Source organism: Talpa europaea (assembly GCF_964194135.1).
Source record: "Talpa europaea genome assembly, chromosome: 4".
Taxonomy (NCBI): Eukaryota; Metazoa; Chordata; class Mammalia; order Eulipotyphla; family Talpidae; genus Talpa; species Talpa europaea.
The window spans coordinates 73,423,434-73,447,944 of NC_140070.1; the positions used below are offsets into that span (position 1 = coordinate 73,423,434).

The 24,511-nt window shown below is 35.5% G+C and overlaps 1 protein-coding gene across 1 annotated transcript in view; it reads left to right on the forward strand.

The window, feature by feature from the left end:
• The window catches only part of ROBO2 (roundabout guidance receptor 2), a gene marked incomplete at both ends in the record, with an annotated part of 564,315 nt that overhangs the window by 475,659 nt on the left and 64,145 nt on the right, over positions 1-24,511 (forward strand). The window contains 5 exons of the mRNA XM_084232633.1: positions 1,573-1,739; positions 4,815-4,936; positions 12,349-12,580; positions 15,304-15,428; positions 17,941-18,112. Of these exons, the coding sequence (XP_084088759.1) occupies positions 1,573-1,739; positions 4,815-4,936; positions 12,349-12,580; positions 15,304-15,428; positions 17,941-18,112 (818 nt within the window). The remainder of the gene's footprint in view (positions 1-1,572; positions 1,740-4,814; positions 4,937-12,348; positions 12,581-15,303; positions 15,429-17,940; positions 18,113-24,511) is intronic.

Below are 24,511 nucleotides of genomic sequence, written 5' to 3' on the forward strand. Positions count from 1 at the left end.
ATGGGAGAGTTTTGTTTTTTTCCACTGGGCTTCTTGCTTTAGCTCCTATATCTCAAAATCCCATATGAGCTATCTTGCTTTTTTATTTTAAGGACTTGTCTAAATCAGTACATTTTAAGAATTTATATTTTATGTCTGACTTTATTCAAAGACTTTAGTGGAATATTTTCATTGATAATTTAATTATAAGATTAAATAGGTATTGTCTATACATAAGTCTCTAGAGATCTAGTTAATGACACAATCATTGAATACTATTTTTTTTTTTTACTGTCACCATTATAGAAACTCAAGATGAGAATTTTGGCATTAGAACTCATAAAAAAGCATAAGCACTTTTAAATTATGTGACTTTTATTGAGGCATGGAGCTGGAATTTTGTTCCTAATAATTAGAACAGAATTCAAAATAATTTCAGTGACTTATTTTATATAACTGAATTCATCTACTGGATAGTTCTATGATAAAGTTAAAAACCATGATTAGTAAATAGATTCCGGGCTCATCTGGTTATTGAAAATAAAATATATGTCCATTTGCTATTTGAAATAACTATCAGCAATTTAGGGATAGAAATATAATTAAGCAAATATTATCATAAATAGTCTTATGAGAATTTGACAAAATACTTGTATGAATGGGGAAATGTAGCTTGATATTCACTTTTCATGGGCTTCTATTGTCATTGTAAAGATGGTGATAGTGACTGTCCATTTCAAGCATCAGGATAAGTTGTAACTTTCATTTGAGGCTTTCCCTAATCTGTTATATTTTTCAAACTTCAAAATACTATTCTTCTATAATTTTCATTCTTTGATACATTAGAACTTAAAAAAAATAAATGTACAGCCTTGAAAAATCACATTTTCTCCTCATTCTGAACAAAAGAAACATTGGACCTTAGACAAAAGTGCTCTAAACTTGTATCCCATCTGTGGCTGGCCATTAGGGTCTACACATGCAGTCAGCGATATTTCACCATTTTGAGATGAGAAATCACAATACTGTGTAATGTACAATTTTATTAAAAATGTGACCAAGGGAAAATATTCATTACATGCTTCCTTTCTTCTTTTACAGATATGTAGTTTAGAAGGCTCTATTGTAATATTGCATGTGGAATTGATGCAAAAGAAAACACACCTTGTAACAGGAAAATGTATTGGCATAATTTACTCTGTAGTCCATTTATTCTTTCTACAGGTTAATTCTTTTCAAGGTATATATATACATTTACGAGGACCATATTTATTGTATAAACTTGATGTTGTGATCTTGGCCCCTGTTCCTTTTACAGGTATTCATTTAGTGGGCTGCTGTGCATTAGCAAAGGGCTGTCACATCTCCTGGGCTGAGTTTAATTTTGTTGTGCATGGCACTCTGTTAGGTGGGCTCGGCTTTGTTGTTGAATAAACTGAAATCATCCAAATGTTTCATTTATTGGGCTGAACACTTCAAGTTTTGTCTGTGTGTGTGTTTAATTTTCAGCCATTAACCTTTGTCATTGATACCCAACTCCATGTCCAATGCATTTTTGACTGGACCTTACAGTATTTTCTGTTCACGTTTCAGCCAATCGGTGAGCAATAGCTGGCAGACAGTGGCAAACCATGTAAAGACCTCCCTCTACACAGTCAGAGGACTGCGGCCCAATACAATCTATTTATTCATGGTCAGAGCTATCAACCCCCAAGGTCTCAGTGACCCGAGCCCTATGTCAGATCCGGTGCGCACACAAGGTAAATGCGATAGTTACAAGCATGACTGATTCTGGAGGGAAGCATTAAACAGATCTTTAAGAACAAAGGGATTGTATGAGGCAAGATAAAACTGTGTTTATGTTTCTTTTTTTGTGATAATTCACTAGACTTGATCCAGTGAGTGAGAAGGAAGTTTGTTATTTATCTTGATGAAGTATGCCCTCTTTCTGGAGCTCTCAGAGATTATTAAATAAAAATAACCAAAATAGTTGGGTACATTTACATAGTTAAGTGTGAGTCCACTGAGTTATTACTTGACTAGATTTCAGATGGAGGAAAAATGTTTCTCCTTCTTTGACATTATTTATACAATAGCAAAGTGATCTTTCATGGAAAAGATGCCATTATAGAGATAGCAACATTACTTCATATGTAGGAATTCTGTTTTTCAGTGTTGTGGGTATCTAGGTGTGGTTTCCCCAGAAGCAGCAGCTGCATCATCTTGGACCATTTTAGAAATACATATTCTCATTCCCCCGTTCAGGAGCTCTGTGGGTGCAACTGTCAGTGTTAAGATGCCCTCCAGGTGAGGCTGATGCTTAAGTTTGAGAAGCATCACTATAGTGTGTCTTATTAAGCCAGGTGTTTAAAGGGAAAATTTGTTCAGAGAGCAAGGCATATAACTCTCTTGACTAATAATAAAGAAAATAAAAATGCCTAGAATATTATGAGATAAAATTGGAAGGTTTGCTCTTCTCATCTTTAGTGCAAACAGAGAAGTCACTGGTATCTAGGGGTTAATATGCAATGTTCCATTATAATTCTCCTACTAGTATGTAGGTGAAGGGAATTAATAAAGCAGAAATAGTGCTTTATTATTTGTTACAACCTATTCCCACCGGGTTTTTGTGAAAGGGTTAATTATTTCTTATTTGGAAAGTGCTTTGAACAAGATATAATTCAAAGTAGTATTTTTATACTATGAAAAGCACCATGCAGCCATAAAATATTATTATAATTACAATGTAGTTCAGTGATAGTAACTAGCATGCTATTATAACAGAAGGGCTCCTTCAAGGAATCAAGTGAAATAAAGTCACCACGTGATTTCGTAACGTTGCTGACATGATGACAGTCGAGGGAGGCGGGAATGCCACTTGGCTATTGTTCTCTAAGCAGTAATGTGATTAATTTTCCATGATGATAAAGGGCCTGTAGGTAAAGAACCTGTCTCCAGAGAAAGAAAAAGTACAACATGGAATTTGAAGACGAGAAACTGGTTATATTTTACTTTGCCTGGATCCAATTGCGTTTACTGTGTCTGAATTTAATGAGTAAATTAATTTAATGAACTTGGAATAGGAAGAGGTATATGGTTTCAAGCAAGAAATTATAATGCCTAGATTGTTTTTACCTGTGTGAACAGAAACAGTTTTTGTGTGTGAGTGTACCTGCAGGAGAAGATGGTGGGCTAATAGAACAGGGACGACTTTTGGTGTGATTAAATCCAACAGATCTTCTTGATCATTCAATAATGAGGCCAGTAACTAAATCTTGACTCAAAATAACTTCTCGGTGAAAAGGTCAAAAAAGATTAATGAAAAGTTGTTTGTGATCTGGCTTGTTCCAGTTGAGAGACTCTGTAGAACAAAAGACTTGTGTTTTCTTAACCGATATTTAATAGGAAAACTCATGTTTTGTGTCTAAATGTCAGGATCACTTTTTGACACCACACTTTCAACAGTTTTCCATTCCACAGAGTACTTCTTTTCAAAGAACACTTAGCTGTGTGAGCTTTTATTTTTCAAAGACATGAAATAACACAAAAATTAGAAATAATTCATTTTTGTAAGGCAGTAAATACCTGTACCATCAATCTCATTTAGACCATAGATATATTAGGAAAGGTTAATATTATTCATATATTATTTTTTCCTAAATCAGGTGAAACTTTGATCTACTATTTATGCTAAAGATTAAATAAGAAAGTGAAACTGGAAATAGTCACCAAAATGAGTTTCCCAAATATTTAGGTCCCAATTTAAATTAGTGCATCCAAGTTAATTTATGGCTGAGGTATGTGCTTTAAAATATCTTTGTAAGAGTGTTACATTCTGACCTGAAACAATGAGAAAATCAAGATTAGGAAAATAAATCATTTTAAATTGGAATCCTTCCTTAAAGAGTCAAGTGGGAAAAAATATTTACCTTAACATTACAATGCTCAAGTTAAAGATGTTAATTTGAATATATGTGAAATTCAGTGTTTGATATCAATATGACAGACTTGGATGACTACAGTTTATTATTTTTCCTTAATTGACACATGAGATGCCAGCCATTTTATAGAAAGAGTAGTACTTAGGTGAATAAGCAGACACAATAATGTACAACTGAGAATATATCTACCCAAACATCTCCTTTCTCCTTCCTCCTCCCTCCATCGTTTTCATAAATCAGCTGCATTGCCTTTTGTTAGATATTGGAGTGTTGTTCAGAAAGCGTTACTTGAAAATCTTTTGTCAGTATTCAACATTTTATTTTGCTCAAAAAATATTTAAAGAATTTTAGGGTCTTCCCCTCTCTCCCTCTCTTTGTTTACCTTTAGTGACATAATTTACTTCCCAGTTTCCCTGATTATTTTAACCTCATTCTCCAAGATTGAACTAGGTCACAGAATAGGAACACACATTCTAGTAATGGGAACAAGGACTTAAACAAATTCCGAAATAGGAATTTTCAGAGATGGTGCCATTAACTACTTGGTAAAGTCTTTCAGTGTGCCAACATCAATATAAAACTGGTGTTTCCAGAGACATTTTACAGCACCTCTTAATTCTTTAATAAGAAAACATTAGCTCTTCCACAACAATAGATTTGAATGGGGGTGAGGGATTGCAAATACTGTTTTATTAATATAATTTTTGTGATGATAAATGTCTCTCAAATAATATAGTAGCATGGTGGTATGTATATAAATTATTTAATATTTTTGTCACAAGGGGTTATTTTTTTTCTCTGTAATTATCCTTTAGAGTATAATATTGGCTTATAGCATATCATTGGAATTTTACTATGAATTTTTAAAAACTTGGAATGATTATCTATCCATAGATATCAGTCCACCAGCACAAGGGGTGGACCACAGACAAGTCCAGAAGGAACTGGGAGATGTCATTGTCCGTCTTCATACCCCAGTGGTGTTGACTCCCACCACTGTTCAAGTCACATGGACGGTAAGTTTTCACAGGTTGTGTAAGTGGTAGGTTTTGTTTTTTCATTCATGTAAGAAAATGAACCAAAAAAAGGAAAAAGCAAATTTTGAAAAGCCAAAAATACTAATAAACCTCCCACCACTTAAAACTCTGATATAATCAACGACAAAAGGGGGGAAATATTCATAAGAGTAAATGGAATGAGTAAATGGATTAATCACAAAATAAATATGACATGTTCTAACTTCTGACTTTTTTAGCAGATGTAATGAGATATAATTAACATACCAGAGTCAATATATGCAAGTTGGCAGAATTGTTGAGTCTTCACCAAAACCTAATTTTAGAGCATTTCTTCATCCAAAATGAAACTCTCTGACACCGTTAGCACTCACTCTCTTATTCTCTCTAATTTGGCCCTTTGCACTACAAATCTAATTTCTTTATACTTACCTGTTTTTTTCATATAAGAGGAAGCATGTCCTATGTAGAGTGTTTTGTCTGGTTTCTTTCACTCAGCAGAGTGTTTTTGAGATTCATAGAAGTGGTAGCATGTATTAATAATTTGTTCCTTTTTACCACCAAGTAACAACCCATTAAATGGTTTTTATTTTTGACTGTTATGATTGACAGTTTCATAAACATTTGTGTACAAGGCTTTGAGTAAACGAGGTTCATTGCTCTTGATATATTCCTACAAATAGCTGAATACTACAGTTCTCTATTTCAGATTTTAATGAACTTCTGATATTAAAATATTTGTTCCAAAGTAATCATACAATTTTATGTTCCCCAAACATTTAAAAGCCCCACTTTCTTTCATATATTGCCGATTTCTGTCACCAACACTTGTTATTGACTGTCTTTTTGGTGATAGCCCAGTCTAGTAGTGTAAAATAAGGAATCATTATGGTTTTCAGTTCCATTTATTTTAATGACTAGTGATATTTTGCATTTTCTATGTGCTTAGTGAGTAATTGTATGTCTTTAATAGAAAAATTTTTATTCACAGTGTCTTTTCATTTTTTAATTAGTTTTTTTTTTATAGATTTGTAAGAGTTTTTTAAATAGTCAGGATACAAATCTCTTATCAGATGTATGACTTGATTTACAAGTGCTTTCTCCCAATCTTTGGGTTATTTTTCACTTTCTTGATGGTGTCATTTGAAACACAAAGTGTTTTAATTTTGATGTTTTGCGCTGCATTAAATCAACTACCTTTACATTCTTTTAACTAAACTCATTCAGCAACTCCAAAATGTTCATAATTTTTATAATTCGACTTAAAATTAGTGGATTTTAACAAGTAAATTGCTATTTTAATATAATATAAAAATGGTAAATGCCATACAAGGTTAGATTTCAACCTGTCCACCATTATTTTAAAATGCAGAATGCTTTGATCACATGATAGCTCCTGCAGAGAAAACAAAAATAGCATAAAAATAGTCAGATTTGTCATACTAGAGACTTGTGTATGTGTTTGTGTGCATCTCCTATGCCTGTGTGTTGAGAGGAGCCAGATAATGTTCTTCCTTTTGCCTAACACAGTCAGTACCAACTTCTCCTTATGCCCATGCTCTCTCCATGATAACCTTTAAAAATCCTTAAGGAAATATATCACCATGATACAATAGCACATCTTCTTTAACCCTCTGTTTGTGTGGCAGATCATGTATATTCTATAAATAATGGACATTTAAGATAAAAATAACTAGAAAATTTTCATTTCAATTATGTTACTTAGAATATATTTATAGTTATATTTCCATCATTATTGTCATTTTTGTTGCATTAGAGGAAAAACTCTAAGTCAACAAAATTGGGGTTTTCCCCACGTAGCATCCAAGTTTCTTTAGGGAAATAACTATATTACCCATTCCCATCAACTCTTAACAAAAGAGGTTGAGAAAAGAAAAAAAGATGGCTGTCTTTTACCAGCTCTTAATTAATTTTGTTTAACTAGTTATGTTTGAAGTAAAAACAAAATGACATATAAAACACAATGAAGAGAGTTATTTTATTGTTCTCAATAATATTTCCTCTCAAAAATTCTATTGAGCACTCAAAATCCAATAAGCATTTTTTGAGGACCAATTCTAATTGATGTGGGGAAGTATGAGGGATGCAAATGGAGTTGAAAGAGACAGGAAAATTCTTAATGGACAGAGAAATAGAAGTCTTATTTTTAAACAGGAAGCAATTCATGCTATTCTCAGGTTCCAGCTAAGGCTTTACCATTCATTTACATCTATGCAGGGAAATATGGACACATGTTGTTAGAACAGGAGAACCTAAAATAACATTTTAGTTATTTTAATCCTGTTTAATCCAATTCTGTAAATTTTGAAAAGCAAACCAATGTAGACAGGCTGAAGAATATTCCCTATTTTCCACATTTGTTTACAGGTAAAGGTAAGAATAGAGTTTCCTGACCTAAAATCTGCTTTATTTTTCACTTTAAAGATAATTTGCCAACAAATAATTAGACCAAATGAATAACTTTTAATGCTGAAATTTTTGCATATGATCCTGAATGGGCTATTTTGTTACTTCTCAGACTATATCAAATTTATGGCCTATGAGTATAAAATTGGGTATCACTCAACAAAAAGAAGGCTAAATTTATAATATATTAAGAATAATTATGATTATTCAGGATTACATGGCTTCTAATTCCATTTTTCATATAAGACCACAGATTTTATTCTGTGTTCTGCATAAGACAGTCTCTATTCTGTTTTCATGGATTGATCCTAGTGACATCATTGTTTGTCCAGGATATAACAGAGATATTACCTGTCAGGTCTCTTCCATTCTTCAGTAGGTCTGACTAGATATTAACAAAACCAAGGAATTAGTCATAATATCAACAGAATATTTTTTTTTGTTCATGCTCAGCTAAAGAAGTCATCTCTGCTCTATTGGGAGTTTTGTAGGACTTCTTGTAAGTTGCTTCTAATGTGGGATAATTATTTGAGCAAGAATTAAAGTTCTTAAGTTTATGAAGTTAATAACTTTCAATGTCATTGAGTTTAAAAGAGTAAGTTAAATTAGATCAAAATGTATGACTGTAGTCTGATAGTGCTTTTACGAGAAAGATCTTGTCATGTTCACCTGTGTATCCCAAGAAGGGTGTCATGAAAAGTTTGTATATCTCTCTCACTTAGGGACTTTGGTGAATCTGCAGTCCATATTTTTCACTTTATCCTTTTCAAAGCAGAATATTTATGAAGAAATATCCTTTCAGTAACTGTCTACTGAACGATCATATTGGTTGTTTTCATATGTTTATTTTAAAAAAGAAATGGTTCAATTAAATCGCAGGGTATTATACCCAGGGATTCGTGATTACATATGAGACAAGTATGTATTTGAGAAATATGCATTTAATGAAATAAAGTCAGACCAGGGTCAGTTGCCAAAGAAATTACAACTTTTATTTTCATGTAATATTTTCACTTGCTAAATGTATGTGTTCTTCAATTTTCACACTTTTAAAATTTGAGTTACAGATGTGGTAGTGTTTGAGGGAAAATATATATTTCTTGGCCTGTGTGTTTAGATTTGAAGTCAGGTGACGTGGTTTAGCAATGCTTGACAGGATTCAGTTACTAAACACTGAAGATGTTTGTAATGAAAGGACTATCTTCCTACTTCTACTAGACTAATCTTAAAGCAGTAATAACTAGCAAAGCCTACTCTCTAAAAGTGATTACTTTTATGATAAGGGCAGGAAAAGGATAAGAAAATGACTGTTCTGAAAAGAAAATTGCAATAAATCTCTTCATTAAACATGGTTATTCTTGCCTGTGCCTTAATTTTTTATTTTTGTGCAAGGACAAAAAGAACTCAGACTTTCCATCACTTAAATATCAGTGTTTGAGTTGAAAGAGTACTTGTGAACTAAAATTTTAGAATTCAGATAAATACTGATCAGTTAATCAGTAGGCTAAGCTCCCACCACCCACGCCAAAAAAAAAAAAAAAAAATGAAATTCACTTTGAATTTAATGGATTTTTTAAGTGAAAAGATAGCATTATTTAAACAATGAAAATGCTAATTTGGGGATCACATCTGGACCCCTTTTTTAGTATATACCTTACTTAACGATGATGCTTTATTATTGTGCATCTCTAAAATATGAAAGTGCTTTAACTTAGTCATTAAATTGTTTCTGTATCCTTATAAAATGAGTATTATTTGAGCAGATTAAGTAAACAGCTTAGAAAGTTTAAGAGGCTAAGTTGTGACTTAATTGAGATGTTAGGAGTAGAAGACTGAAGGTCTCTCCACTTTTTCCTTAAGGCAACTCTTTTTTTTAATCCATGTTTCACAAAAATAACAATTTTTAAAATTATATAAACCCACGACTTGTGGCCAGATTCTGATTGCAATCAACTCTAAAAGAAAATCCTCCTTTTTATAATCTGAGTGTTAATAAAATTAGTAACAAGCATATGACTAAACTTGAAAATGACCACCTATAAAAATGAAATCCAAACATCAGTGGTATAGAACACATATTGAATAAAAATTCCACTTATGTTTTTAAAAATAATGTTCACTATTTTCGTTTTGCTCCCACCTGTAACAACAAATTTCCTCCTTAAAAAATGCATTGCAACTGCACAAAATCAAATTAAACTACTTAGTTATTAAGTAGACCTTTATTGTACACTGGTTGAGGGAAGTGTACACTGAAGTGAGAGAGGCAATGTTGTGTAGTAAACATTAGCTTCATAAAGTCCCTAAAACACTTAATTAATGAAAACCAAACATGGATAAAACCAATTTACCCAGATTTACAGACTCCCTTCATCTGGAAACAGCTGCTTAATGTTCTTCTTAAAAACACAGCTTGCTTCTTTCAGTATTAACAAGCTATTATTGTGAGTTATGTCTTTCTTTCAGTATATAAATTCACTTAAAGCGAATGCAAAGAAGTTTATAAAATGCAAGCTTAATGTTGTTTTAACATATGCTACCAGGAATTTTTTGAACATTGACAGTTTTGATGAAAAACATCTCTCTTTGGCTCTCATAATTTTAACATCTTGCTTTTTTTGTTGTCTGGTTATATATTATGAGAACAACTGCTTTTCTAAAGAATATGCCTCTTGATACAAAAGACAAGCTGGTAGCATGCATCAAGATTCAAAGAGCATGAGCTTTGACGTCAGACTTGGCCTCACATTTCTTGACATAACCTCATAACAGTGTAGCACTAATTTCAAAATATCTTTGAGAGTTAGAAAGCAGTCAGGCAGGAGAAGGAAATTTTGCTTGTAGAGACTAATCTGGGAAATTGGAATTAATTATCTGTAGAAGCACACATGCTCATTCCCACAAATTTTATGGATTTCTCTAGCTTAGACATTCTTAACTCAGAAAATGTCTCTTTGTTTCACTGTATTTTTTTAGGGTGCTGTGTTTTGCAATTTTCCTCTTTCTCTTAAAATACAGAATAAAATAATCCTGGGCCTCCCTGGTGGCGCAAGGGGCTAGGCACAGCACTGTGAAGCTATCCGCATCCTCTGCAGCACGAGTTCAATCCCCAGACAGCCAGGGAGCTGCCCACATGGCAGACCTCTCCTGTCTCGCCCACTGCTCCCCTCAGCAGTGTATTTCAGTCAGTCCGCCTTACTTTGTTCCCCACTCGGTCTCCAGTGAATCCTCTCACCCCCTACCCCCTGCATCTCTGGCCTGTACCCCAATTCTTGCATGCATAAATAAATAAATCTTAAAAATATTAAAAAAAAATAAAATAATCCCACCGTCAGAGAAGAAATGTTAGAAGTTAATACATAAAAGAATACCTTTTGGTCTTAATGTGGCCAAAGTTTTTTGTTTTTTGTTTTTTGTTTTTATTTTTAAGAGCAGAAATGAAATAAATAATCATTTCTGTCATCACCTACTCCAATTCAGCTCTCTCCTTACCTTTCTGAAATGAGTTTCTTCCATCTCTTCTTCATTAAATTTTATACATTGGCAGAGAAATGCCTCAAGTTAAAGATTTCTTAAACTATAGCTATTAAGTTATGAAATATTAACTGGAGATGGTAATAGTTATATTGAAGTCAAGTTTTTCCAAAAAACGTGGTAAGGCATTAAATAATGTTTAAAATGATAAAAGCACTTCTCTCCCTGAAAATGAAATAACTTTACTGGATTTTAATCCAGTAAAAATTGTTTAATAAATCTTAAGGAGAAGTGCATGTTTCATTTTTTAGTTTGCACATGTCTGCATTTGGTTTTAATCTAGTTATTATGAGTGAACAAAAACACTTAAATTTCTATTTGACATGGTGAGTTTTCAGACTTGAAATCTCCTATTATCAAAAATAACTGCTTATTCTCTATAACTTAAATGAATGAAAGGATCAAGAAAGTTGCTGGGCCTCCCCGGTGGCTCAGCGGTTGAGCGCTGGGCTGCGAGGCTGCCCGCAGCCTCTGCAGTGCCGGTTCATTCCCCGGCTGCCGACGAGGGTTTCACAAAAAAAAAAAAAAAAAAAGAAAGAAAGAAAGAAAGTTGCTATATCATGCCAAGAGTGGGACCACTAACAGGGTCAGAAGTTGGTAATTAATAGAAGTCTTCCATTTAATATTTGTTAATGAGTGTGAACTTTTTATATTCATTTTAAAGCAGATGCCCCCTCTGCACTTTAATTCTCTATATTATGCCATCTTCCATGACAGGGATTTTATACCTGCCATTCCTACTCTTTTTCCACTGGCTGAAACCTACACTTGCAGATCTCAGCATTTGTTCTTTCTAGACTCTGAGTTTCCACTCTAGGCTTTCTAGCTCCCTGTGCATCTCATCATCACATTTGTTTGTATTTACTTGTTATGAATGTGAACTGGCCACCATTTGAGTGATTGTTAACACCCATTCTCCACCTAGACCCCAACCATCATGAGGGCAAGAACTGACTCTATTGTCATCTCCATGTACTCTTTAGATCTTAGTAGAATTCCTGGCCTACTAGTAGGAACTCAAAAAAAAAAAATATTTTGACTGAATGAAGCTATTAATAAATGGACAAGGAATGAGAATGGAATTTCTCTACAAATAGCACATTATGTGCAAAACCACAAAAAAGTGAATTATAGTTGAATGCAGGGAGAACAAAGCAAATATATCAGAAATGAAGCTAGACAAATGTCAGGTCTACATCACGACAGACCTAAGGTATTTTAACCAGGAGAGAAAGCTGATCTATAATTAATTTTGTAAATAATAATTTAGAATTATTGTCAACTTAGAAATGGAAGAGGATATTAGAAACAGGTAGATGAATTAGGGTGCTATTGCATTGCTCAGATGATAGTTAATGAGATGGACATAAAGAAAAGTGAAATGAGAATGAATGTATTGTACTGTCTAAAATACTTCCATTTGGTTTCAAGTGCTATCTTCTGTTCTTCAGGTTGATCGCCAGCCCCAATTCATCCAGGGTTACCGAGTGATGTACCGTCAGACTTCAGGCCTACAGGCTTCATCTACATGGCAGAATTTAGATGCCAAGGTCCCAACTGAGCGAAGTGCTGTCTTGGTCAATCTGAAAAAGGGGGTGACTTATGAAATTAAGGTTCGGCCATATTTTAATGAATTCCAAGGAATGGATAGTGAATCTAAATCAGTCCGTACTACTGAAGAAGGTCAGTATTCAGGTTGCTGGCATAAAGGAAACTGATACCATGTAATACCCATTTCTGTTGATGTTCTTGTTTCTCAGCTTCCTTAGAAACATAATAAGAGAGAATCTAAAAGCGAATCCAGGAGAAGTCATTTTATCCTGAGGATTCCATAGGTTTGGACCATTAAAAATATGACATTAATAATTTGAACTTAATTAAATAAATATTTGCCCTAAATCTTGTTTGATAGTACACTGAAATTTGGTTAAATTTTCCTACAATTCATATGTGGCTCTAGCTCCTTTGGCTTTGTTACAGGACAGGCTACTGGGAATCCAAGGCCATGGGGTATTCATTGTCACACCTCTTTTTTTTTTTAATTAGAAAAACATGGCAGTCTTTTATAAGCCTCCTTCCCAGTGGGTTCTTCCAGTTTGACTCAAATTTGTAATTCAGAAGGCCTCTTACACCTTGATAACAGCATTTTTATTAGTGACGTCCTTTCCTTCTTCCCCTTGAGAACTTTTCTTGCCTACAGATGCTTGAGAGTCAATGTATGATGGACACGAAATTATTGTTGGTCTCAACCAGCTCATTTACTCACTTCTCTTTCACTAAACTGGAGACTTACAACAAATGGTACTGCAAAGTGAAAAAAGTCAAATAAATAAATAAATCCCCCCTTTTCTGCTTTCATACTAAGTTAACGTGCATGGCTCCCATAAAATCTAGTTTCTTAAACAAGTTTTATATAGATCGTCATAAGAAGAGCTTTAAGGAAAACGTGTTTGTGAATATATATATATATATATATATATATAAATACACCCACACATGCATGCGTGCATACACACACATCATCCTAATATATAGATGTTCATGTTTGACCAAAACAATATTTGAAGTATGCTAATAATAAACAAAATAGCAAAAATGTTATCTTCTCATTGACTTCTATTTTGAGATACAATGACCTGGGCAAAAGTGCGTATTTTTAAATTCATCATTAATCTTAGGATTTGTGAAGAAACAGACCAAAAAAAGTGTTAAAGTTAATAATAGTATCTGTATCCACTGTTAGATTTCACTTTATGTTACAGATCTCTGTGACTGGTGAGTGGGGTAGGTAAATTTAATATAAAATGCTATGTGTGGAGCATACTTTCAAAAATCAATTTCACTGCAGTTAGACTTCTCCTCTAGATTAGACATTTGTCACCATTCACTTTACATTCATCTCCAGTTTCTGTGGACTTCTGAAGGTAACAAATGGAACTCAGCTGGGCTATGTCTGGGAGTGATGAGCAGTGATTTGGGTTCTTTCATATCTGTAGAAAGAAGCTGAGCACTGTAGTAATTGACCTGTCAGGAAGCAGGCATGGTGTTCTCTCCAAGCCAGCAGCAAGGCAAATGAGAAACCAGTTTTCAAAAGGGTTATTTTTCAATGCAGTCTACTTAATAACTACAAAACTGGTAGACAAGTGCCTGCATCTATGTCACCAAGCCATATTTTGGAGCAGTTATTCTCTCCTAAAGAAATAGTCTTACATAAAGAGCATGCATGGTCATCTGTCTGTGCATCCTGTCTCTCCATGCAAAGAGATCCACACCTCAGTGAAGTGACTATCTTGACAAATTTACCAAACACAACAGAATTCACTGGGTCTTTAAAGATATCTTTCATGATTCTGTTGTATGTATGTAAAACTATAAAAATACTGACCTCTTAATATAAAAATCTTTTTTATAACACACAATTATTTGAATGTTGTTTTAAACCATTAGTACTTTGATTTTGCCTTTTCTCTCTTTGGTTTGTACTTTGAGATTGATTGACAATTGAAAATTTTTTGGCAAAAGTAGTATTTCTTAGTTGTCACATAATCTGCATGGGAGATGTTGCATTTAAAATCAGAAATTTCTTCTCACTCATCCTTTCTCAGTTATAGAAGAAAGCATAAAAAGGAAAGTTGATGTAGAGAATTAAAATCTGTCCAGTACACACTTGACCTATCTTGGACTGTTATGATTTATGTCATTAGAGTTCCTTGCCCACCAATTAAAATAAGTTTTGCATCTTAAATTATAGATTAATATATAGTAGCTGTTTTCCCAATTTGAAAACAGAAGGATTTTTTTCTGTGTTGGTAAAATTTATTAAATGTAAACTCAAAACAAGAAGACTGTCAATAATCTTGTCAGTCCTCACCACTCAGAAATGAAATTTTGATTGGCAACATTATGGAATATCCTCTCAGAATATTTTGATAAGATTGCTGTTTTTTGTTTTCCAGGAAGAGACATTTAGAGTCCAAAGAGGCAAAGTTCTAAAATCATACACATACCTGGCTTCAAATTTGGACTAACTCTTTGACATCCATAACTGTCTTCAAGTCAGCTCCTGTTTCCTCATTTGCAAAGCTGAGATAAAGAGTTGTGTCTACATCCTGAGAATTAAATCCATTGTGTCTCAGTACTGGGAATATAGAAACACTCATTAGAATGTTAGCTGTTAAATTTATTATTGACCACATATTACCATAGCTGTTGTATTTACTTCAAGTTTATCGATATATTTAAAGGACATATTTTAAAAAACTGTCACTGTTGAATTCCATATGCAAATTCAGAACTACTGGAAACCAGAATTGCATGCATCCTGCATTTATAGTCATATTCTGTAAGCAGCATTAATGCATACCAGGACTTACAGTTTATGTTTATTCTAATTACTTCCTCTACAGCTCCAAGTGCCCCTCCACAATCTGTCACTGTGCTGACAGTTGGAAGCCACAATAGCACAAGTATTAGCGTTTCCTGGGATCCTCCTCCTCCAGATCATCAGAATGGAATTATCCAAGAATATAAGGTAGGGCCTGGGTGAAGGAGGTCACAGATAAAGCTTCCTGGAGAAATCTGTCACATGGATGTATCCTGTCTCGAGTGGTGCTCTTACTGAGTTTGAGTGTAAAGTGATTATTTATACCTTTCTGGGACAGGTAATGAAACCAATGCATGGGGGATTAGAAACTAACTCTAAGGTCACAGAAACACAACTCAGTTAGACAAAGAGACCATAACAGTGGAGTGGTTTTCTATATAGTGAGATTCCAGAAACACAGGGACTCAGAGATATGGGCTACAGGGTAGGTGGTGAATCCCTCATCACCAAAACTGCTTTTATGTTTATTATTAGATTTCTGTAGGACAGACCTTAGGACAGCCATTTTTTAAACTGTGTTATTAGAAAAAGTTGCTTCAGGGGTTTGGAGAGATGGGGTAAGTGTAAGAGAGTGGGCAACTCCAGCTGCCACACTAAGTTCTGCTTTTAGCATTTTATGAAGTTTTATAAATTGCTTCACTTGGAAAAGGGGAACCATTCATAAAACAAATTTTGAAAAAGTTAGCTTAGTAGATAGATGATTATCTTTTTTATTGTTATTTGGTTGCTATTTTGAAAGAATATATTTACACTGTTTGAGTCATTTTTTGATATTTCAGAGACAAGATGTCTGACTTTGAAATATAAGATTCTAGCTAATTGTAATTAGAGTAGACCATACTGTGAGTGTAAAACACCTCATGAAACCTTGCAAAATTTATAATCTTCTGATACTAATTTGATTCTGAAATTCTGACAATAACACCCTAGATAGATAAATTAGGATAGATAACTAGACATACCACCTCACCCCAGAAATTCATCGTCTGTATGTGATATAAGCTGAATAATTTCACTCAAAAGTATTTTAGATTGAATTATATCTAAGAAAAAATAACTTTTAAATAGAATTGTATGTTAATGGCTAATTTACTAAAGCAAAAGGACAAAATCTGCATTACCATTTACTTTAAAATTATCCCTATTACATTATAGAGAAATGCACTTAAGAAATATAAGTGGTTTTATAATAGCATGCATAGTCACACAGAGTCTAAAATTTTACAAGTATTCATGCTCACTATTCCAAAAGCAAAGAGTTATCTTTGTGAGTGTGTTTTCACGAGGTTGGGATTTTATCTTTGTGTTACCCAAGTGTAAATATCCTGAACTTCCATTTACTTAATATTGATTTTTTTAACTTATCTTTTTTCATAAGTTGTAAACTTTATCAGTTATGTGAGGTTGTCATGTTTTGGCAACAAAATATATATTTGGTGAGGACCAAGTACTCCTCCATTAGTAACACAAGTATTATAGTGAATTTAAAAAAATCTTAGCACATGTAAGATACATTTTAAAGAAAAAGTATCCTGGATTTACCTGATTCAGAAACAAATCCCACGTGTCCCTCCTAATGCATCCATATACAGAGTATTAAAATACCATGTAATATGAATATAAATATGTATACACAATAGAATTCTTTCAGAACATTTTACAGTAAGTTTTCCATATCCCAGAAGAAAGTGTGTCCTAAAATTTGATATCTACTTGAAATAAAATATCTTTTCTTCACATCACTATTTAAAAACTTTCCATTACTTTGTTTAGGCATGTGAGTGTGTATAACTATGCTTTGATCAATATTAAGATTTATTACTGTCAATGTAATACTGGCTTTAATTTCATCTCAGTCAATACCAATAACTTAGGTCAATTAATCTTATTAAGTACTTCTGAGTAAGTTAATATTTTCTTAAATGAAATATAAATTACATAGATGTGCAACTATATATGTTAGGTATTTCAACTCTTAGTCATATTTTAATAGATTATAATAAACCTTGATAAATAAATTAAGCAGAATAATTTATGTATTTTCATCTCTATCCAAATGCTGTTTGCAAGTAAGGATCACTTTCCAGGGATATTTGGGGTATCATTGTTCCTCTAAATGATTCATGAACATTCATTGTTGATAATAAGATTTACAAGAACAGGGTGTAGTTTTAGTTTCCCTCCTTTTTCCTTTACAAATACATGTGCACACACGCCACACACACACACACACAAACACACATCCACATATAAAAACTGCAGAAATTTGGCTTTAGAAAATGAATTTAGGACCTCCCTGGTGGCGCAGCCTCTGCAGTGCCGGTTCGATCCCAGCCGGCCGGCAAGGGTCGCACATGGTGCAGCAGAGCTCTCCTGTCTCGCCTGCTGCTCCCCTCAGCAGTGTATTTCAGTCAGTCCGCCCGTTCTGTTCCCCGCTCTCTGGTGAATCCTCTCACCCTCCTGCACATCTGGCCTGTACCCCCACTCTTGTATAAATAAAATAAATTTTTGAAAAAAAAAAAAGAAAATGAATTTACAGATGCTTCCAATCTTGGAAAATAGATTGGTCACTATTTAAAAAACATAATCAATTATAATGGTCTAATTACCAGCCAGGATAATTGTATGTATCTTTGTTCTTCACTTTACATTTCTGTAGATCTGGTGTCTGGGAAATGAAACACGTTTCCATATCAACAAAACTGTGGATGCAGCTATCCGATCTGTAATAATTGGTGGATTATTCCCAGGTATTCAATACCGGGTAGAGGTTGCAGCTAGTACCAGTGCAGGGGTTGGAGTAAAAAGTGAGCCGCAGCCAATAATAATTGGTGAGTACCTATCTGTGTGGTGTGTGCTTTAGAATCAGTCAGCTGATGACAATGTAGATTTCTTTTTAAATCTGCACCCTAACATGGATATGTACTAGCCACTTGTTGAAAGATGTACTGATTGGATAGGGTGCAAACATCATATGGCCTAAAGAATTAGCTTACTAGAGCTGATCATAAAAATAATTAGCAATTGCTTTTACTCTTAAAAGTTCCATAAACTTCTTAAAGTTGTAATCACCAAGAGTTTAAATGCTGAAAGTTGGTTTCAAAATTACCTTTTAATCAATGGCTTCATTAACAATGTTGGTAACGTTGAAATACAATAGAAAATGAGACCAGGAAAGTGCATTTTATTTCAAATCTATGTGCTTCCTCTTAGCTCAGAAAAATTATCAAAAATTAACCAGTCACACTAAAAGAAATGTTGTGTTTAATAATCCCAAGAAGATAACCCCATTAAATATACTATCATCGGGAGCAACATGGCGGCGTGGAGACGCTGCGAGTAAGATCTCCCATTAAAAAAAGTTAATAGGGAGGAAAAGCGGCAGGTCCCAGTGAGAACTGGGACACGGAAGATAAGCGGGTGACTCCAGCAAACTACCCGAAGAAGAAAGTGGCCATTAAAGAGGACTAGAAGGGAGGGAAGCGCAGAACCCTGCTCCCCTCCCCCGCCCACAGAGGCGGCACTCTCCGACCGGCAGAGAGGAGGAAAACAACAAAACAAAACGGCCAACAAGAACAAACGACCGCAGCAAGCAGGACTGTGAGGGGAAAGGAACTATTGCAGCCACCACACCCCGTGAACGGGAGCTGAGGCGAACCCTGCAGGATCCGCCGCAGCGATCCGCCGCAGCGGTGAGCGAACAGCTCCGGGCGCCATTAGAGAAGAACAAAGACCCCGGGAGACGCACACACAGCCCGGGCTGCCGGTAAGCTTGTGCGGAAAAGCAGCGCGCTGGGCGCGCTTGAAAAGCAAGTGCAGACCGGCATCCCAGCTGCCCAGGTCCCTGGCCTGCGACCTAGGCTTGCGGGGAGACGCGCGGAGGTCCTCACTGACGTGAAGGTCCCTCCCTGAGTAAGCAGGAACCAGGCGCCCAGGCACGGGAGCAGTGCAAAAGGCGCCATTCCCGCACCACTGAACTGGGCTACAGCCCGCGTCCTGGAACTGAGGGCTTTGAACTGAGACCCGGGGCACGAAAATTCGGGGCATGGGTTCTCCACGACGGTGGGGCACAAGGCAGACACAGCACCCCAAAGCTGTTGAGGTGTACCCTACCATTCCCGCTCTGTTCCCTGTCCCACGGGGTGGGGGGAGGCGAAAAACAGCCCCCCAAGGACAATAGGAGAGATCTCTGGCGCCACCTAGCGACCAGGAAAAAAAAGTCGCTAACACCCCATAGAACAGGAAATTTCTTAAGACTGCTTGAAAAGGGCAGAAGGCTTCTGGAGGACCCAGTGGCCAGCCGGGAAGTTAGCCCACGCCAGGCCCCTTCCGACCAGCAGTCTGAGCCCACAGAGGGAGCAGGCACCCACGTCCGGGGCAGACGGGGTGCGCAGAAGAGTGTGCCTGAAACCGGAGGCGCAGGGACTGCATCCCGCTTCGCCATTTTAGAACAGGGACATTTCTTCAGTAAAAACTGCCTAAAACCAGCAGAAAGCTCCCCCAGAAGACAGAGATGGCTCCTGGAAGAGCCAGAGAGGAGCGGAGAAGTTCACCAAAGATGCCAGTCAGTCCGAGCAACACAGTGTCCCAATGCATACGACAAATTAGAAAACAGACAGTAGGGAGCAGAAGAACCACACGCAACCTAACAACTCCTCAGGAAAGAAGCACACCACAAAAAGAAAACCACTCCCCAGATTGCAACGACAGCAACTTGGAAGAACTTCTAAGCCTTCCAGAAAGAGAATTTAAAATTGCCATGATTGAAAAAGTGATAGATCAGAAGAAGGAAATTGAGTCCCTAAAGAGGGAAGTAAAAGAAATGCAGGAGATCAAAGAATTAATGGAGGAACTAAAGAACTCTGGGAAAAGCAATGAAAGCAGAATAGATGAAATGGAAGAACGAATAAGTAATCTTGAAGACACAGAAATAAAAAGAACCAAAACAGAAAAGGAAAGAGAAGTACGAAGGAAAAAGAATGAAGAAAGACTTCGGGAACTATCTGACTCCATGAGGAAAGGAAATATAAGAGTTATAGGAATTCCAGAAGGAGAGGAGAGAGATGTAGGAACAGAGAAAATATTCATGGATATAATTGAAGAGAACTTCCCAAATGTGAAGAAGGAGCTGAAAATTGATATACAAGAAGCAAGAAGAACACCAAACTTCAACGACGAAAGGAAAAACACAGCAAGACACATAATAGTAAAGCTCCCAAGAATCCAGGACAAGGAAAAAAAATGAAGCTGACAAGAGGGAAGAAACAGATAACATTCAAAGGAAAACCAATCAGGCTGACATCAGACTTCTCTGAAGAAACACTACGGGCAAGGAGAGTGTGGAGAGACATAGTCAACAGACTCCAAGAAAACAGATGCCAACCAAGAATACTCTATCCTGCAAAGCTCTCTTTCCTCCATGAAGAAAGAATATGGACCTTCCCAGACAAAGAGAAACTCCGGAATTTCATTACAACTAAACCCCCACTCCAAAAATTACTACAAGGAATCCTAAAGCCAGAACCTCAGAGGGACGAATAACAACGAAAGAAGACCAAAAAAAAAAAAAAAGTTATTAAAAGAATAAATAAATAAAATCAAAGGAAAGACAAACATAATGGCAAATACAGATGCTAACATATCAATATTAACTCTAAATGTAAATGGACTAAACTCTTCAATAAAAAGACACAGAGTTGCAGCCTGGATTAAGAAACAAAACCCAACCTTTTGCTGTCTCCAGGAAACACATTTAGCTACAAAAGATAAAAATAGGCTCAAAGTCAAAGGATGGAAAACAATCCTACAAGCAAATGGGCCAAAAAAGAAAGCAGGAACAGCTATACTTATATCAGATAAAACAGACCTCAAACTCAAAAAAATAAAAAGAGACCCCAATGGTCACTACATTATGATCAAGGGGACAATACTTCAAGAAAAATAACACTCATTAACATATACTCACCAAACGAAAGAGCACCAAAATATATCAGACAACTGTTGTCCTCTCTGAAAACAGACATCAGAGAAAACACATACGTAGTGGGAGACTTCAACACACCACTATCAACAATGGATAGATCAACAAGACAAAAAATAAGTAAAGAAACTAAAGCTCTAAATAAGGACCTAGAGCATTTAGGCTTAACAGACATCTATAGAACACTAAACCCAAAAAAAACGGAGTACACATTTTTCTCAAGCGCACACGGATCATTCTCCAGGATCGATCACATACTGGGGCACAAGACAAACATCAACAGATACACCAAGATTGAAATCATACCAACCATCTTTTCTGACCACGAAGGCATCAAACTAGAAATAAATCATAAAAAGAAGGCAAGGAACTATCCTACCTCATGGAGATTAAAAGCCACACTACTGGAAGACCACTGGACTAATGAGGAGATCAAAGAAGAAATTAAAAAATTCTTTGAATTGAATGACAAGGAGCACACCAATATCCTAAATGGATGGGATGCAGCAAAAGCAGTAATAAGAGGAAAATATATAGCAATAGAAGCTCACATCAAGAAACAAGAAAGAACGCAAAGAAACAACCTAATCTCGAAGCTCAAAGATCTAGAAAAAGAACAACAAAAAAACCCCAAAACCAGTAGAAGAAAAGAAATAATAAAAACCAAAGCAGAAATAAATGAAATTGAAACTAAAAAAACAATCCAAAAGATCAATGAAACCAAGAGCTGGTTCTTTGAAAAAATCAATAAAATAGACAAACTCCTAGCCAGGCTCACAAAGGAAAAAAGGGAGAAAGCACAAATACACAGGATCATCAATGAAAGAGGAGAAATCACAACGGACACAGCAGAAATCAAAAGAATAATCACTAACTACTATGAACAGTTATATGGAAACAAGTTCAACAATCTAGAGGAGATGGACAAATTCCTACAACTCTACAATCACCCAAAGCTAGATAAAGAAGAAATAGAACACCTAAACAGACCAATTACAAGCAGCGGAATTGAAATGGTAATTAAAAACCTCCCCAAAAACAAAAGCCCAGGACCTGATGGATTTACCAATGAATTCTACCAAACATTCAGAGACGAATTAGTGCCTATCCTTCACAAACTCTTCCAAAAAATTGAGAAGGAAGGGACAATACCAAACACGTTCTATGAAGCCAATATTACACTAATACCAAAACCGAATAAGGACAACACAAAAAAGGAAAACTACAGGCCAATCTCCCTAATGAACACTGATGCAAAAATCCTCAATAAAATTTTAGCTATCAGAATCCAACAATGTATCCATAAGATAATTCACCACGACCAAGTTGGATTCATTCCAGGGGCACAAGGATGGTTTAACATCCGAAAATCAATCAACGTTATCCAACACGTCAACAAAAAGAAACATAAAAACCATATGATAATATCAATAGATGCTGAGAAAGCTTTCTACAAAGTGCAACACCCATTCATGATAAAAGCCCTTGAAACTCTTGGGATACAAGGAACATACCTCAGCATCATAAAGGCCATCTATGACAAACCAACAGCCAGTATCATTCTCAATGGTGAAAAGCTGAAAGCAATTCCATTAAGATCTGGAACAAGACAAGGATGTCCACTCTCAGCACTGCTTTTCAATATAATACTGGAAGTCCTAGCCAGAGCAATAAGACAAGAGAAAGACATCCAAGGAATCCAAATAGGAAAAGAAGAAGTCAAACTATCACTATTTGCAGATGATATGATAATATACATAGAGAACCCCAAAATCTCCACAGAAAAACTAATTCAACTCATCAATCAATTCAGTAAAGTGGCAGGATACAAAATCAACACGCAAAAGTCAGTAGCCTTCCTATACACAAACAATAAATCTGAAGAAGAAGAAATCAAAAAAACCATCCCTTTTATTATCGAAACAAAAAAAATCAAATATTTGGGAATAAATCTAACAAAAGAGGTAAAGGACCTATACAAAGAAAACTATAAAACACTGTTAAAAGAAATAGAAGAAGACACAAAGAAATGGAAAGACATCCCCTGCTCATAGATTGGAAGACTAAACATTATTAAAATGGCCATCCTACCAAAAGCAATATACAGATTCAATGCTATTCCAATCAAAGTTTCAATGTCATTCTTCAAAGAAATAGAACAATTATTGATGAAATTCATATGGAATCACCAAAAACCCCGAATAGCCAAAGCTCTACTGAAAAAAAAAGAAGGAAATGGAGGCATCACACTCCCAGACTTCAAACTATACTACAAAGCCATAATCATCAAAACTGCATGGTATTGGAACAAGAACAGACATACAGACCAATGGAATCGAATAGAAAATCCAGAAATAAACCCACAGATTTATGGTCAACTAATCTTTGACAAAGGAGCAAAGACTATGCATTGGAGCAAAGAAAGTTTGTTCATTAAATGGTGCTGGGAAAACTGGGTCGCTACATGCAAAAGAATGAAGCTTGACCACTACCTCACACCATACACAAAAATCAACTCAAAATGGATTAAAGAACTAGACATAAGACCTGAAACCATAAAATACATAGAAGGAAATACAGGCAAAACACTACGGGATTTGCACATCAAAGACATCTTTACAGACATATCACCCAAAGCAGTGATAGTGAAGACAAAGATAAACAGCTGGGACTACATCAAATTAAAGAGCTTCTGCACAGCAAAAGAGACAATAACAAAAACAAAGAGAAACCCCACCAACTGGGAGAACATTTTTGCACCCAACACTAATGATAAAGGACTGATCACAAAAATCTGCAAAGAGCTGATGAGACTCAGCAACAACAAAGAAAATAATCCAGTCAAAAAATGGGCAGAAGAGCTAAAAAGAAACTTCTCTGAAGAGGAAATGCAAATGGCCAACAGACATATGAAAAAATGTTCAACATCACTTGTAATCAGGGAAATGCAAATCAAAACTACCATGAGATAACATCTCACACAAGTGAGAATGGCACATATTAAAAAAACTAGCAACAACAAATGTTGGCGAGGGTGTGGAGAAAAAGGAACTCTTCTGAACTGTTGGTGGGAGTGCAAACTGTTCCAACCACTATGGAGAGCTGTGTGGAGATTTCTGGACCTACTAAACATAGAGCTTCCATATGATCCAGCAATTCCACTCCTAGGTATTTACCCAAAGGACACAGAAACATCAATTCCAAAGAGCACCTGCACCCCTATGTTTATCGCAGCACTGTTTACAATAGC